The sequence below is a fragment of the Solanum pennellii genome, chromosome 9 (assembly GCF_001406875.1).
Source record: "Solanum pennellii chromosome 9, SPENNV200".
NCBI lineage: Eukaryota > Viridiplantae > Streptophyta > Magnoliopsida > Solanales > Solanaceae > Solanum > Solanum pennellii.
Window position 1 is genome coordinate 79,154,006 of NC_028645.1, and position 15,278 is coordinate 79,169,283.

A 15,278-nucleotide genomic window follows, 5' to 3' on the forward strand; every position below is an offset into this window, starting at 1 on the left:
TATATATATATATATATATTAGCCTTATTAATCATATAAGAGTATATTTCTGAGTAATAATGTATTTCTCTTATAATATATCACTATTTAGACCGATAATAGTAAACTTAAAGAAAAATGATTTTTTTTGTGGAATAAGTATTTGCAACATTTTAATTTACCAATGCAATGTAATATTTCGAATACTAGGAAATATTTATTTATAAAGAATGGAGTCAGTTATTTAGTCAACTATAAGAAGCTCTTAGCTTATCATGTAAGAATATTGTGCAATGAATGTGATTATTATTTTTTAATTATATGTTTCAATTTTAAGTTCTGAATATTTAAAAATATATAATAAAAGAATTTCTCTAAATAGGCTTAATATAATCAAATGTTAATACGCTATCGAACACAAAATAATTTTTGTTAAAAAAACTGATATTTGACTTTTGAATACAACAGCCAACGACATAAAATAAGACACAAAGCACAGGCAATATGGAAGAAAGCTAAGTACTTTGGAAAAAGAAAATCAACAAGAAATTGACTGTCTAACTAATAATACTACAAAGAACTAACTTACAAGAAAACAGATTTTCAGACCTTATTTTATTATTATTATCATCATTATAATAAATGAGTACTCATTATTATTATTTTAAAAAAAAGAGTACACATTATGAAAATAATATTTTAGGAAAAAGATTTATTTTGGAAATGAAGTAAGTTGGTTTTCTTGGAAGTTTGATTAGATCATAAATGTTTTTAACTTACAATATGTGATGTTCATCGTATCGACCACGATGTCTTATTTCCACACATTGTTTTTGCATTACCCAAAGGTAGTACTAATTATACCCCTCCGCCTATTTTTACTCGTTCAAAACATTAAAAATAGTTACTCAATTTTATTAATTTAGTTTGAAAAATCAAGTGATATTTTATTATTTTGTATCTATTTCATCATTTCTATCAAATATTTTCATTCATTTTCCAATATATAAATTAGAGTTATCTTTTTATTTATTGTTTCTTAAGAGACGTGGATACCTTCAACCAAACGTACATATGAATTTATAAATTTTCAAACTAAGTCCTAATTATTCATCTTTATTTCGTGAATCAAATGATTTTCACAGTGATTCTTGAGTGCTTTTACTTATGTAGATGGAGTTCATTACGCTACCGTATATACTGATAATTTCCAAGACAATATCGAGGATACTCATCTTATGTGATATGTAACTAGATCGTCAAACTCTTTCCCGCTACGGATCCCCTTCAATGAAAACATTTAACTAGTGTATTTGGAGGATAAATAAATAAAGAGTGGAGTGTGACATATTATAATTTAGACAAGTACATTCAAATTCAGCCAGGTTGTCATATTAAATAATGTGAAAAGAGTCCAAATAAACGATAACTTAAGACATAATGTTTTTCTCTACTAGTTGAACTTTGTTTACATTATTTTCCACATTTGCCAATTAAGTGACAAAATAGTATACTTGCAAAGTCTAAGCAAGTTTGAAATAAATAATCCTTTATTTCATAATAGAGAATCTATCCTTCTACCTAGAAACATTTAGCGATAATAAATTCTTTCTTTAATCAATAATATTTATTATTATAAATTGTTTTTAGTGATAATTGAGTTAATTAAAATTACTAAAAATTTTAACGATATTTATATAGAGTACTGATTATAGACATTCATATTATATCATTATGCGAAGTATAATAAAAGCAAAATCTTTTATTTGGTATATGATTGATGAAATTTTCTAGTTTATCTATTGATTTTTCCTAATGCGTCATAAATTTTTTATATTATAGTAAAATCTCACTAAATTAATACTCGATAAATTAATAATCTCTTTAAGATAATATTTTTCTTTGATCTCGATTTGGGTTAATGAAAAAAGTCACCTATTTTGATAAGATAATATATTTTCAGAAGACTCCTATATAAATATATGGTCCCGTTAATATTGTAAATTAATAATTCTTTAAAGTATCTCTAAGACAATTTACTGAAATATGATTTTATTATTTTTTGTTAAAATTTAAATCTAGTCGAAGGTCATCTCTAATTATTTTATTGCATCCAAAAATACTGGTGTTGTCTTTCTGAATTGCACTGTAAAATTATGAAGAGTTTTAGATGTTATAAGTTCTCTCTTACGCGTAATTGGTTTTAAAGATAATGTTTCATTTTCAACTTCATTGTCAACATTTTCTTTTCCGATGATAACCACAATTTCTTCTTATCTCTGGAGCTAATCTAACAAGTTATCGACATTTTTTTTATTTCGATAATCAAGATCGTTAATCATGACCTAAAGTTCATGAATAACATTTTCATAAGTGGATTCATTCAAATTCTCTAAGATTTCATCTCCCAGATGAATTTTGCAGTGTCAAAAATAATTTGTTATTGTCTCTTGTTGAACATTTGTCGTCCAAGCCGGCATTGCAAAATTTATAGCATCCAAAGCATTAATTTTTTCAATGGATATCTTTAAAAAAATTTACAATAAATCATACACATGCATATGCATTGTACTTTATATAAAATTAATTTATTTTTATGTGAATTCAATCAGTATGATATATAATTTAATTAATATGACACACTGATTTTGACATATTCGTTATACTTTATGTATAATTAATTTATTATTATGTGAATTTAATAAATATGATACACAAATTAGTAAGACATGATGTAATCAAAATTAATCTTCACCTAATCTCAAAACACTTTTTAAATTAATAAATATTAATTTATCGATTACATAATACCTGTACAAAATAATAATTTTTCATGATTCCATCTATATTAATTTAATAAAATTTTATCGTTAAATTACTGAAAATCTATCCAGATATTAAATTCTAAAGTATAATTATAATACTATTTTAATAAAAGTACAGGTACATATAGGTCAAACCCAATTTTTACCCAACTCACATTATCCATATAAAATATGACGGTTAAATTATTATCCTTAGTTAACTCAATATTAACATGAAAATACGATGTCCTAACGATCGAAAAGAGGGAGACCAAAATGTCCAATTATTTAGCTCTATTGTATCGTCCTCGATTGAATAGGGCATAAATCTAATCAAGAAAAAAATGAGTACGAAGCATATTTCACTATATATATTATTTATATATATAGAAATATATGTAACTATGACACATACTGATTCATCTATCACTTCTTCTTTGATATGTAACTCTCTCAAGTCTCAAGAAAATTCATAAAAAGTAAAGATTTATAATATTATTACAAACACTAAAATACAAGGTGATAAAGCAAAAACATCCAAATAATAAACCAATAACCAGTACGGTACAAATATACACCTTTTTGTACATTTCATAAATCACAATCAACTAAATTCCAACTCTAAATTTTTTATAAAGTGAATTCAAACAAAAAAACATAGCATCAAAATCGTCATCCTAATTTCACACCCCTAGATATAAAAAAATTTATACTATTAAATAAATAAATGATATTTTTTAAAAAATATTTAAAAAATTGCAGAAACTTTGATTACTTGTTGACAAATAAATAAAGGACAAAAATTATATGTATATATTATTTATACTTTACATTGTATATTATGATTAACTTTTTTTTCGCTTAGATGCGTATATGTGTTCGTGCAGTATTTGTTAATTAGTTTCCCATAAAATACCACAAGTCCTTGGATATTATTAAACAAACAATTATAAGAAGTAAATATTATTCATCATATATTAGTTGTCAACGTTATTAAAAATGTCTATTTCAAAATATATTACTTTTTCCATTCATTTTAACTTGTTCACTATCCTAAATATAAATATCGATTTTATTTGCTAGATAGAAAAATTAAAATATAAATATCATCTAGTTCCTATTTTACCCTTTTTAGTAACTATAATTTTTTTCGATACATTTTTAAAATAAATTGTCATTTTATTTATTATTCCTAATTAAAGGACAATGCCAAGTCAAGCAAAAATGAACCGAGAGAGTTTTATCGATAAATTTACAAAAACAAGATAAAATTAATCAACTTATTCTCCATTTCGCTATTACAATTAATCAGAGACAAAGCCAAGATTAGGAGTTTGGTGATTCGAAATCAATTTTTTTTTTAATTTTTGGGAGGGGGGGGAGGGGTGTTCACATGTTAATATACATATATTTATTTTAATTTTCTTGTCTACGAAAAAGCTAATGGATTCATTCGAACCGATAAATCCCTACTTAGCTCCACGATTATTTATTAAAATTAATACTATATTGATTAAATAAAAAAGAAAGGTAAGATTAAGTTAATTAAGATATTTTTTTTATCTATAATTTTTTAAATGTCATATAAATAAATCCAACAACTAATATAAAACGAATCGATCGAGTTTGTACTAATTATAACTATTTTTTTAATTTAGAATTAGGAATATGGTCAGCTATATTAAAGTTCCCATTTGACTTTAGGCTACAACAGCACCACGACACATATTCCTACTCAGAGCACTGCCAAATTTGAAGATACCAATTTAAATATATAATATTTCAAAAAGCATAGAATAAAGTAAAAAATGAAATTGACCGACTAACTAATACAAAGACTAACTTACAAATTAAAATTAGGATTTTCAAACTTAAGTCCTTTATTTTATTATATATATTAATTATATACAATGTAATATTATCAAACACAAGTGTCTCTACATGATCCGTACCCCCACTTCAAAATACAAACATAAAAAAATAAAAGTGCTTATCATAATAATTTTTTAAAAAATGATTGTTTTTGGAAATGAACTTAGTTGGTTTTTCTTGGAAATTTAATTAGCTCATAAATGTTTTTATTTTTTTACAATATGATGTTTCATCGTTTCGACCACGATGTCTTGTTTCCACACATTGTTTTTACATAGCAATGTGTACTAAATGAGACATATGTAGTAGTAATAATAGTAAAAACCACATAGCACTAAATGAGACATTTTTGCACAATATTTCATATCCCACATTGGACGTTGTCTATTAATTTTTCCATTTCATACCATAGAGTAAAAAAAATAATAATTAATAATCTCACTTTAGCCAAACACAATTGGCTAATGTATTGTGAAACATTGATAATTAAACAATTAATCTATTATTTGTTGAGGAGCAAGCAAACTCCTTTTGTTCAATAATCATAGTAAAGAAATATATCTATGTACTAATTATAGATTAATCAAAACCTTTGAGAAGCAGACATGTGTCGACGCCTGATATGTGGTGAGACGATTGAGATTAATCCGCCCAGAGGTGGCCTCATCTTTGACCTATAAATCATCTCATCGTACGGCCTTCGATAGAATTTCAAGAATGGTTGAAACGATTCGCGACACTTGTCGACGCGACTAATAGTCTGACCCTTTCCACCATCTCTCTTGAAGAACATAGCTGGAGATTGAAAAAAAGATGGCCTATGAGCCCTAGGATGATGAATTTCTGAATGATCAACCATATCTTTACTCTTTTGTGGCAAAGGTGTAGATGGGAAAAATCCTTTTTTCATGGGGCCCATGTTGTTGCTGCCACGTGGCGTCCTGTCAATGGGTGATGCAAATGAGTGGGACCTAGCATTGAGTGGTGAGATGGCTGGGCCCATGTTGGTAGTGGGTCCCACCTTAGCTGATGAGGTGTCAGTTAAAGACAAGTACCATGGCTTCACAGAGTCAAAATGATGTGAGACAGTAAATGAGAATCTTGATGAAGAACATGATCCAATTTTGCCATTTGAAGATACTGAAGAAGGATTAAATCTAAGTGATGCAGCTCTTGGATATGCAGTGAAGTCATTGAACTCTAAAGACTCTTCAAAGTCAAGTGATGATACCACCATGGTCAATGGTGCTAGATCAACAAATGTCTTCACACCCTACAAAAATCGAAAAAATATTAAGTTAACAATACACCAGCAACTCTCATCATACGAAAAGAGTTCAATGTCCAATTATGAACCCCTTGAAAAAATAAGATGAATCAAAATATAACGAATACACTAAAACTAGGTGGAAAAAACTAACCAGACTCATGACCTAGTCGATAAATCATGATAAATCTAACTAATGACATGATATTCACTACAAGCTTAACTGAATTATTAATTTTATCTCAAAATATTTATTTTTTAAAATATTTAGTAAATTTATCGTGTTTTTTACGAAATGAATAGAAGAAAATAAATAGTTAGTAGTACCTTCCAAAGATAAGAGAAAAGTGAAGGAGGATCAATAACAAAAGCTTTGTGAAGTCTTCCAGGATAATAATCAGCAATATTTTTCAGTGAAGCCAATAAGATATTCATAAATGCTGAAGCAGACCTGAAAAAGCCTGCAAAATACAAAACAGTCCCCAATGATTTAATTTTAGTCAAATGTACCCCCCCTAAAATATTAAATAAAATAATAATAATAAAGTGAAATAAAGTAAAATTTCAAATTCAACTGCATGCCATGTTTGATTTTTAATTTTTTTGAGTTCTGGAATCTGACAAGGTAAGAAAAAGTAGAATTATGGGCACTTTTGCATGACATTATTGAGTATTTCTATATGAAAATGACAATTTATACCCCTACATTTCTTAATCTTGAAAGCTACATCTCAAGGGTAGTCCAGGCAAAGCACGAAAATATTTCAGAATCTTGCCTGCCTAAAAATGTAGAGGGTATAGCAGGCAAAATATTGATTAGTTAATTAATTGCTCTTTAATTAAAAGTGATTAGGCGTGACATTGGAAATTAAAAATATCTGAAAGGGGGTTTTTGTATAAATTTTATAAGAAAAAGTGTTCCTCTGTCCATTTTTATTTATCTAGGTTTAACTAAATAAATAAAAATAAATATCTATTTTTAATATAATTAACGGAGAAATCATTTCAGTCTAATATTTCTTGGGAATAACTCAGAATATAGAATAGAATGTACATTAAATGAAGTTCCCTAATAACAGAGAGAAAACTGAGTATCTGATTTGTTATGCAAGTAAATACTTTTTCAAATTACTAATCTACCCTCTCTTTTCAAATTCATTATGATAATATTGTCATTACAGGAAAGGAAAAAAAGACTTACTGGCATCAAATAGTATAACAAATTGTTCAACACTTTTGGCCATGGTTTGAATTGCCACCTCCAATGTAAACACCAACAAACGAGTAAACCTACAAAAAAAAATAACAATTAATTTTAACAGATTAAATCTCAATAGATCGTAATAGTAACGCTATAATATACTATATTCGTACCATACATTTTAAAATATTGAATCTTTTAACTTTTAAGAGTTAAATCTTAATGAATCATAACAACAAGGTTATAATACTTTGTCGTGTTTATATATACAAGAGTAAAGTACACTTATAAATGGTCAAATCTTAGTAGAGCATAACAATGACGTTACAGTATTTAATCGTATTCATAAAAATTAAAATCAAGACAATTACATTCAAAAAAATATTGAACTATAACTCTCAAAAAGTCAAATTTTAGTAGATCGTAACAATAATGTTATGGTACTTTAACGTGTACTTACAATTTCTGTGAGTGAAATTTCTGGTAATCTTGCTTGATCCGGAAAATCTATAATTTGTATCATTAAGAAAATCAACAATTAGTAACTCAAAAGAAAAAGTGTTTATAATATTTTAATTTTAGAAAAGGAAATAATGAAATTAAAAAAATTAATTAAAAAAAAGTAAAAATTACCAGAACAGGTCTAGATTCATCATCATGACCAGAAACATAAGCTACCCCTTCAGCTAACTCAGCAGAAAATTCATCAGCAATAAGATGATCTGCAACATTTTTAAACATAAAAAAAAATTAAGAAAATAATATTTTTTTTTACTCTTTTTAGGATGAATTTACTTTAATCATAATATAGATTTTACGTACTTTAATAAACTCAAATCATTCAAAACTTTTTTTTTTTAAATATGAAAACAAGAGAGATTCTCTGTTTTCTTTTTTTCTTCATAAAAAAACAAAAAGAGAAAGACAAATTTATTTTCTTCATAATTAAAACTAAAAATAATAATTACCAATTCCTAAAGAATCTCTCCAGTTAAGACAATTCCTCAAATGCTTAGCTGCTTTCTTCACATTTTCACCTTTCACTTTCAAAAATCTCTCTACGCAATCGCTGTTACACAACTTCTCCTGTTCAACAAAAAAAACTTCAATGATAATTCATATTTTTTTTTAATCGTATCGAAGCCAGACTAATTTAAATTCGCCCCATGTAGGACCCACCAGTGAAACATTCGCTACACCGCATTCTTTTGTGGTCATTCAAGTAATAATTAGTAACTCATCAAAATTGCTTTATTGTGAGAAATCAACAAATCGAAAAACAAAATTGTGTACCTGTTTAACAGAAAGAGGAGCTTGTTTTTTGAGAAGTTGAAGAACGGATTGAACTTTTTCTGTGTTTTTGTGTTTTTCGTCGTTGATTTGCTCTTTTTTTCCCATTTCTCAAAATAAGACGAATTAAACACTACTACTACTTCTGTTTCGTAATAGAAGAAGATCAATCAATCACTGAAAAAAATATAAGAAAATTATTGTGACACAGATTCTAGTCTTCTTCTTTACGCAACCATTTTTTTGAATACAAAAAAAAAAAAAACAGAGAGATAAGTAGAGTGAAATATTATAAAAGAGAAATAGAGAGAGCCCGTATATATAGGCGTGACGGAAGCCGTTAAATAAAAGCTAAATAAATAGTCAACAGTTTTCAATGACGGCTTGAAAGTGAGGCCTAACGGAAACCGTCGGCCCATTTCATTTTTTTAAAAGAAATTTAATTATAATTTATTAATGATTTTATTTATTTATGGAATATATAAGCACAATTCAAATGAAAACAAAAAACAAGAATATTAGCAATAGGGAATGAATAGCTTGTTTGAGTTAGGTGATTGTAGCATTGATAAAAAAAAATTTAAGTATTGAAATTAATTTTTTTTTTTTATAAATAAATTACTTTATTGTTTTTCTTTCCTAAAATGATTAAAATACTTTTAATTTTATTTTTTAAAAATACATATGAAGTAACGGACGTTATAACAGAATAAAAGTCATAATTGCGTTTAATTTACAAAATTTATTGGCGTATAAAGAAGGAAAAAAGAATTTATGTGTTTAGTTTGACTAGATGTATTGAGACGTAAATTCGTCTCTGTTAAAGATTATCACGTAATTAATAAAACAATGTGACCGTTATTTAGATTTAAATTACTTATTAATAGAGAATTTTCAAATATTTAATTATTTTTGTATTGAAATTTTGAAAATGAAATCTTAAAAGTAGATTCAGAGTTCTTCACGGTTGACTTAAAATATGACCGTTGAAACTATTTTAACGTCTCGAAATTTGACCTAAACTTTAGAAATGATCATTTTACCCTTGAATTTGTTTGAAACTTTGTATTTTTCTGCATAAGTTTTTGCAATTTTTTTTGGGCACAATTTATCTATTTATTACTCCTATTTATCAATCTATTTAAGAAATTATAATACTACATGACCGTTATTCATATTTAAATTACTTATTAATAGAGAATTTTTAAAATGTCTAGTTATTTTTGTATTGAAACTTTGAAAATAAAATCTTAAAAATAGATTCAAAGTTCTTCATGATCAACTCAAAATGTGATCGTTGAAACTATTTTAACGTTTCAAAATTTGCCCAGAATTTAAAAATGACATTTTACCCTTGAATTTGTTTGAAACTTAGTATTTTAGTTTCGGTTATGTTTGGCAAAAATTGGGGTATTGACTCAACCTATACAACATCGATTGAGTTTTTGCATTAGACAACAATATTAACAAGCATGTTTGTTTGGTACAACTTATTAATTTCATATATTATTATCATTTCATTCTTTATTAATGATATTATTTATTTATTTATGAAAAACAAGCATAGTTTTTATTAGCAATAGCTTATAAATAGCTTTTTAAGTTAAGTGATTGTAGCATTGATAAACAATTATTACATTGAATGCTTTTGAACAAAAAAGCATAGTTCAAATTTAAACAAAAAAAACAAGATAAAAATATTACTAATAGCTTATGAATAACTTGTTTGAGTTAGGTGATTGTAGCATTGATAAACAATTTTGAGCGTTAAAATTAAATTCATAAATAAATTTCTTTATAAGTGCTAAAATGACTAAAGTATTTTTAATTATATTTTTTAAAAATATTAAAATCATGTAGTGGACATTATCCTCAGTCTTTAGCATTGAGAAATAATAAGCCTTCCATAACTTCTATAAAAAAAATATTATCCTCAGTCTTTAGCATTGAGAAATCAAAAATGTTATGAGATGGATTTGAGAACTAGTTATATCATTATCAATCATAATACATTTGTTGAAATCGTATAATACATCTGTTAAAATCGTTTATATTATTAATTCATGAAACTTCATGGTATTAATAATTGTTGAATGCCTTGAATCGGACCCGTTACAACAGAAAGGACGGGGGTCTATATATAGACGCTATGGCAAACCCTATTCTGTATTCTGTTTTTGCCTCTCCATAATAAAACTGCTCCCCCTCTTCCCGTGGACGTAGCCAATTTATTGGTGAACCACGTAAATCTGTTGTCTTGTTTTTCGCATTTATATTTTCTCGTATTATCTCGAATTCCGCACAACAATAATAATATACACATCAATACATAATAGACAATGTTATACCTAGATTAAAAAATTATACAAAACAAAAGACTAATAATACATAAATATAGTGCATATATTATTTTGCTGATATACTCTATCAAACAAACTGATATAGGAAAAATAACTTGATTCACTCTACCTATGATCTTGCAATAAGTATTGTGATTTCATAGGAATTTGTGGTGAGGGAATACGGTGCTCTATCCGTATCAAATTATTAACCGTATTTCTTTTTCAAGATAACTATTTTTAGAAATTGGAAAAAAATACTTTTAAATCACTTTAGTTTTTCTTTTTTAATTTATTGCGACAATATGAATTTTGGCAACTTGATATTAATTGAAGAGCTAGAAGCATTAAATACCCACATTTGTTGGCAAATAAATTCTTTATACGACGGCCTAATAAATAATAAGAGAAGTACAATTGAATTTAAGTTGAAGTAGCTTTCATCAACATTCTTTTTTCATTTCTAAATTTAGGTCCTAATTTTTGTACTCTCTTTGAAATTTTTATTTATGTATTTATAAATTTTGTGAGTCTTGATTTGGCAAATGGGGAGGGCGAAGAGTTGAGATAATCAATCAACTGAGCTAAATTTTTTCAAAACATAATATATTCGCAAACTAAATGAATACTATTTTTTTAATCTAAAGAGATGTATATACTATATAATATGTATATTTACTGGCTATTATTTTGGATAATGACTAGTTACATTATTTTCTCTGTTATAATTGCATGCACCAAATACCAAGTGTCTATATTAAGGAATCTTAACATTTTTAGTCCACATTTTGTGGCCATAGATAGTGTATAATCAGTATATAATTAGTGTGTATACACTTAATACATCGATTATGCATTATATATATATGTATATGTATATTGCCAAAACTTATTTAAAATAAAAAATATTTTTGTTAAGAACTTTGCTGGGCTATGATTGACTCTTTCTTAAATATATTGATGAATATTTTTAAAATACAATTTCTTGTACTTGTCCTAAATAATATATATATATATATTACCCTTTCTCACCCTATTATCTTAAATAGAACTTGTATACAACTTTTAGAATAAAAGCATCGAATCCTCATCAGATACACTAACATAACGAAAAGAGATAACAAAATAAAGACCTGAACTTTCAACAACAAAGAAAAAGTTTCAGATAATCAATCAACTGATCTACTAATTAATTGTTACAAAGGCTTTCGAATCGAATTTTGATTTGAGGCATTTTGATAATGATAGATAAATAAAGTATATGGCACACATTCTGACTGCTGCTATATATGTCTACTGTATAACTTTATTCTTAAAAAAAAAAAAACAGTAATAATAATAATAATAATAATAATAATGTAGTTTGGTCCCTTTTGTGCCCAAAATGGTATCATAGCAATGGGACCAAAATGCAAAACAATATGAAACAGCCCGTGAACGGATATTTTGGGATTTATTTACAATAAAGTGTAAACCATAGTAATATTATTGTTCTTGAAAATTTGTAAACTTCCTTGTTTTTATCCATTTTTATGATATACTCATTTTGTCTTATGAATTATTATCATTTTAGGCTATAGTGTAGACTAGTAGTTAGCTATATTATTATGGATATCTTTTGCCCGTACATGTTTTTGTTTCTTATTTAAAATAGCAATAGAATTGTTACACTAAAACATGATATATCTACCTTACTCAAATTAGAATAATTCATGTTTTGCTTTATTAGTCTTTTTGTTTGGGTTACTATTTATGATTTTCATGTTTTTTTTTTCTAACTACCTTAATACTGTCAAATGTCAAAAATTATAAGATTAAGTTTTTTCATTTTTAGTGAATCAATAATTTTGGGTGACAAAATGAGTCATTTAAAGTATTTGTTTGACCAAATTTTCAAAAGTTCACACCATGGCTAATATTTGATATCAAGTGAGAGTTGCAAAGTAAAATATACGTACGTTAATATTTTGAAATAGTTATTTTTAAATTTAAAACTATACTCATAAAATTAAAATTCTGATTCCGCTTCTATTGTTAAGTGATTACCCCTTCAATTCTATCGATTGATGTGATTATGATTACTCCAATTGCAATCACAAAAAAACTTATCTTTATCATGTCGATCATATATGTCTTTTTAAACCCTTCACATGCATAGACTAAGTGAATGTAAATATAACTATGTAAATCGCCTTATAGGCATCATGCAATTATTGGATAGTAATAAAGTCATAAAGTGTATTAGTTGACTATGCTCGAGTAGAACACAATAGCTTAACTCGCTACATAGTTCAAGATCGAGTTAGCTAATATTTTGAATTACATTTGACTTTTTTAAAAACTTATCGAACCTTGCAATTTTAATTATTGTATCTACACCCTACAATTTAAACAAAAGTCCTAATTAATAATAATACAATATTACAAGTTCAAAATTGATAATAATTTTCCTTTTTTCTTTAGCCATAAATAGCTTTTGTTTTTTTAGTTTAATGTAAGTAGGAAAAATATAAATAAATTTAAAAAAATCACGTAAATACCAAGAAAAAAATTAATATAGTCACATAAATCCATAAGGCCATAAGTCAAAAGCTTTGATAAATGTATGTGAATTCCATATACTAAAAATATATTATAACTCCGTCCTCATTACGTCGAAGACCAATTTTTAATTTTTATTTTTTATTTTCTAAACACAAATGCATGTAGAGTCCTCCAACATTCTCCACGTGTAATATTTAATAAATTATGTCCTTTTTATCCATATTAAAATATTTAAAATTACTCCATTATTTCTACCCCAAAGTTTTACTAATTGTCACATTGGGTAAAATTAATTATTACAATCCTCGAAATTAACAGCCACTCGACCGTTTTTGAAATACCAAAGTCAAAATATTAATCTCAGAAACTATTTTTTTTAATATAATGCAAAGTAAAAAAGAGAAAAGAATATTCGGTAATTTTTAATTAAAAGTAAAAAATCGTTGCATGAGAAAAAAGATTATTAAGTGGGAATAAAGTGAACATTCAGTAAAAGTTGCTGAGTTTATACTTCCAAAGACGAAAATTATGTAATTAGCTTTATCGTGTTAATTAAAATAATATTATTTAAGTAGTTGTTTAGTGAATATTTCATTCGTTTGTCCTCATTCAAATATGTATTAGATTCTTTTTGTTTTGCGTTCGTTGAAATTTTTTCATATGTATTATATTATAATATTATTAGTGTTTCCCAATTTAAGTACCAGAGTTTGAAATATATTTGATTGATCTCCATTTAGTTAAATTAATGGCGAAGAAACATAAATAGAATCGACGATAGAAAGATTGGAGGTGATGTATTAGGATAAAAAGTTAATAAGGATAGAGTATTGACTTGCCTTGTGAAGGTTTAGTGTCAGTCGTAGGACTAGTGGTACTGTTTTAATTTTTGTTATATATTATTGTATGTTGTTACTATATCAAAAATGATTATTGACGGTAATTAAGAATTAATTATCGCTAAATATGTAATTTTTAGTAGCAATTAGCACTCTTTATATGTCCCTAAGATCTTTAGCAACGTTGATTCTAATGACACTTAACTAATGCCGATAAAGTCTTTAAGACTTTTTATTAATGTCAATAACTGCTAAAGTTTGTTTTGTTGTAGCGTGTATTTCGATTATCAATTTGTTTTGTTGTTATTATTGTTTTTCTTTTCTTATTGACAACTATGCTTTCTTTATTGTTTTGATCTTCTTTTACTTGAGTTTGATGAACTTGAGTCGAGGTCTTTCGAAAAACAGTCTTTCTATTTCTATAAGGTAATAGTAAAGTCTGTGTACACTCTATTCTCCTCAAACCCCAGTTTGTGAAATTTCACTGAGTAATATTATTATTATTGTTATTGACAATGAATGTAAGTTTTTCTTCTTTTTTTTTAAAAAATCTGATCTTAAATATGTTAAGTATAATATTTATTTGTTTATAAGAAAAAAATCATTAAGAATAGCTAGAAAACTATAAAATTAAATTTTTAATTTTAAATAAAATTAATAATCGCATAAATGGAAACATAAAGATAAATATATTGACTTCTTATAAATAATATTGAATTTCCACTTTTATGTTAGCTTGCCCACCATGAATTTATAGCACTATTGAATTTTCATGATTTATAAATGTCGTCTAAGATTCATTCTTGTTCACATGAATCTCTTTTTCACGTGCCAAAGTGTACTAAAGTTTTGGATTTTTCTAAAAATAAAAATAAAATTCACCTAACCTAATTTTCACAAACATTTTTTCAAAATTTTGAACATCAATACCCACCCTCCTCCATCAACCTTAAATATAATTGTTTTTCTGCTCAATTTACCCCCTCCATTATCACCTAAAAATAATTCTCCACACCCCACAATCCACCAACTCACTACAAATTATAACTATATATCATATCATCATTTGAATCATTGCATTTTTAAAATTTAAAGTTAAACCAACTTATGCTTATCTTTGTGTGCTTGTAACGTAACAACCCC

At 26.3% G+C, this 15,278-nt stretch overlaps 1 protein-coding gene across 1 annotated transcript; it reads right to left on the reverse strand.

The window, feature by feature from the left end:
* Positions 1-5,014: 5,014 nt before the first annotated feature.
* On the reverse strand, positions 5,015-8,698 carry LOC107029763 (phosphatidylinositol/phosphatidylcholine transfer protein SFH4). Its single transcript, XM_015231210.2, has 7 exons — positions 8,417-8,698; positions 8,092-8,209; positions 7,757-7,845; positions 7,584-7,630; positions 7,124-7,212; positions 6,250-6,383; positions 5,015-5,928 (listed from the first exon to the last, which is right to left on the reverse strand). The coding sequence occupies exons 1-7, from the start codon at positions 8,519-8,521 to the stop codon at positions 5,239-5,241; spliced, it is 1,272 nt and encodes a 423-aa protein (XP_015086696.1). The 5' UTR covers positions 8,522-8,698; the 3' UTR covers positions 5,015-5,238.
* Positions 8,699-15,278: the final 6,580 nt, after the last annotated feature.

Excerpts from the sequence above, each read along its gene's own strand:
- LOC107029763 (XM_015231210.2), bottom strand. The coding sequence starts at position 8,521 with ATGGGAAAAAAAGAGCAAATCAACGACGAAAAACACAAAAACACAGAA. Across the intron at positions 7,846-8,091 it reads GAGAGATTCTTTAGGAATTG|ATCATCTTATTGCTGATGAA; the intron begins GTAATTATTATT and ends AAAATGTTGCAG. Across the intron at positions 5,929-6,249 it reads TTTTCTCTTATCTTTGGAAG|GGTGTGAAGACATTTGTTGA; the intron begins GTACTACTAACT and ends CGATTTTTGTAG.